The following is a 1,675-nucleotide window of genomic DNA, read 5'->3' on the forward strand; positions in this document are numbered from 1 at the left end:
GGCGATGTTTCTGCTTTCATACTTCCGATTCCGTCATTTTGATCTGTTATCGATTTAATCTGCTCATTTTGGTTTGTTTTTTCATCCCGCTAGTCATGTCTTTATGTAATAAAACGTGAAAATGAAAACGAAAGAGAGTGAGGTTATCAGTCCCGTCCGATCACGTTCGTTTTTGATCCGGTAACACAAGTAGTGAAGAACGCATTTTGGCTTCCGTTCTGACTAGAGCAATGGTGTTGAGAAAATGATTGTTTCTTATACTGTAATACTATATCTCAATGGATAACACACGAGATCGCGAATAATTACAGGATCACAAACACGCACATGACGCCAAGATGAGTAGAGGAATTCAGAGCAAGCCGGGGCGAGAGTGGAAGGGGAACTGATGCACAACGATCGGGGGAGCCTTGTGACGATCCTTCGTCTTGCTCCTCTCCTTACCCCCAGCTGCTGCCGCCGCTCCCTGCTCGCCTCCCTTGTTCATCTTCTGCTCATCACTTGCCCCCCGCTTCTTCTGCTGCCGCTCACTGGCCTCTAGATGGCCTCCCAATTGCTTGCCGACGGCAGCCGGCGACACGGCGGCGGCGGCGGCGGCAGCTCCGCAGCATCCTCCCAAGCCCAGAATCATGATTGGGCGACCGACGGATGGATCGATGCGTTTTGTTTCACCCGCAGCTCTTGCACGACCTGAACTCTCCTGATGATGGCTCGGCTGGCTGATGATGGGCGGCTGTTGCGTTTGAGCTCTGGTGGTCAACGTGAACGTGCTGCCACGGCCGAGGACCTCTGTGTAACTGTGTTCCTGCTGTTGCTGTGTGCGAGTAGTATGAGCCTTGAGTCCGAGTGGTAGTTGTATTTATAGGAGACCGCGCGCTGCTGCGATGCGAGTTGCGTGATGCTGGATTGCAGGGGAGTATGGGGGAGGGAGTCGCACGGAGGAGGATAAGCTTGAAGCTTCGTGTCCGGCCGGGGTGAGGTGAACGCACGAGTCTGTTGGCTTTTGCTCCAGCAGCTTCGCGCGCGGATGTGAATGTGATGCTGACGTCTGAAGCTGCCTTGGTTGCCAAGGTTTCTTCTTCTACTCCCTCGCTTTGACTCGGCAGGTAGACGTACGCTGAGGCTGAGCAGCCAGTCGAATTGACCGGCAACGCGCGTGCTTTGGACGGGGGGCGGAAATAAACGAGGGAGCGAGGAACTCTCTCGCCCCGTGGCAGCCAAGCAAGGGATGAGGACGGCCCGGCGGCGCTGTCAGGTGAAAACGACCACCCGTGCAGGTGCAGTGGGTTCGTTAACCTGCCACTGTGTGGCACGTGGCTCGTGCTACTAGAAATTTGTTTTGGCTTAGTGATCTGTTCAATAATTTACAACGGGAGAGCAGTTGCATTCTCTGTATTAAATACTTGATGTGCCTGTCTATCTGACACGGTTTCATCCGGCGGAGCCCGGCCGGCGTGTACAGAACAAACCGATTCGTACTACGCAAAAAGTCAATTTTTTATGCTTCTAGTCAAAATTAACTTATGTTCGACGGGCGTAAATGGCCGTCGGTATTTATTAAAGTTAACGGTCGTAACAGCCGTCAGGTGGGTCCTACGGTATTAATATGCATGTAGCCTTCAAATGCTCAATTGAGTAGAGTCATCATCAATTCGAGCTTTATTTTACTCAATGA

General features: G+C 52.0%; 1 protein-coding gene across 1 annotated transcript; it reads right to left on the reverse strand.

Moving 5' to 3' along the window:
• Window positions 1-266: 266 nt before the first annotated feature.
• Window positions 267-831, reverse strand: LOC100278795 (uncharacterized). Its single transcript, NM_001151955.2, has one exon. It carries the CDS (start codon window positions 629-631, stop codon window positions 353-355), a length of 279 nt encoding a protein of 92 aa, NP_001145427.2. The 5' UTR covers window positions 632-831; the 3' UTR covers window positions 267-352.
• Between the last annotated feature and the right edge of the window lie 844 nt (window positions 832-1,675).

Source organism: Zea mays, chromosome 4, assembly GCF_902167145.1.
Source record: "Zea mays cultivar B73 chromosome 4, Zm-B73-REFERENCE-NAM-5.0, whole genome shotgun sequence".
Taxonomy (NCBI): domain Eukaryota; kingdom Viridiplantae; phylum Streptophyta; class Magnoliopsida; order Poales; family Poaceae; genus Zea; species Zea mays.

Excerpts from the sequence above, each read along its gene's own strand:
- LOC100278795 (NM_001151955.2), bottom strand. The coding sequence starts at position 631 with ATGATTCTGGGCTTGGGAGGATGCTGCGGAGCTGCCGCCGCCGCCGCC.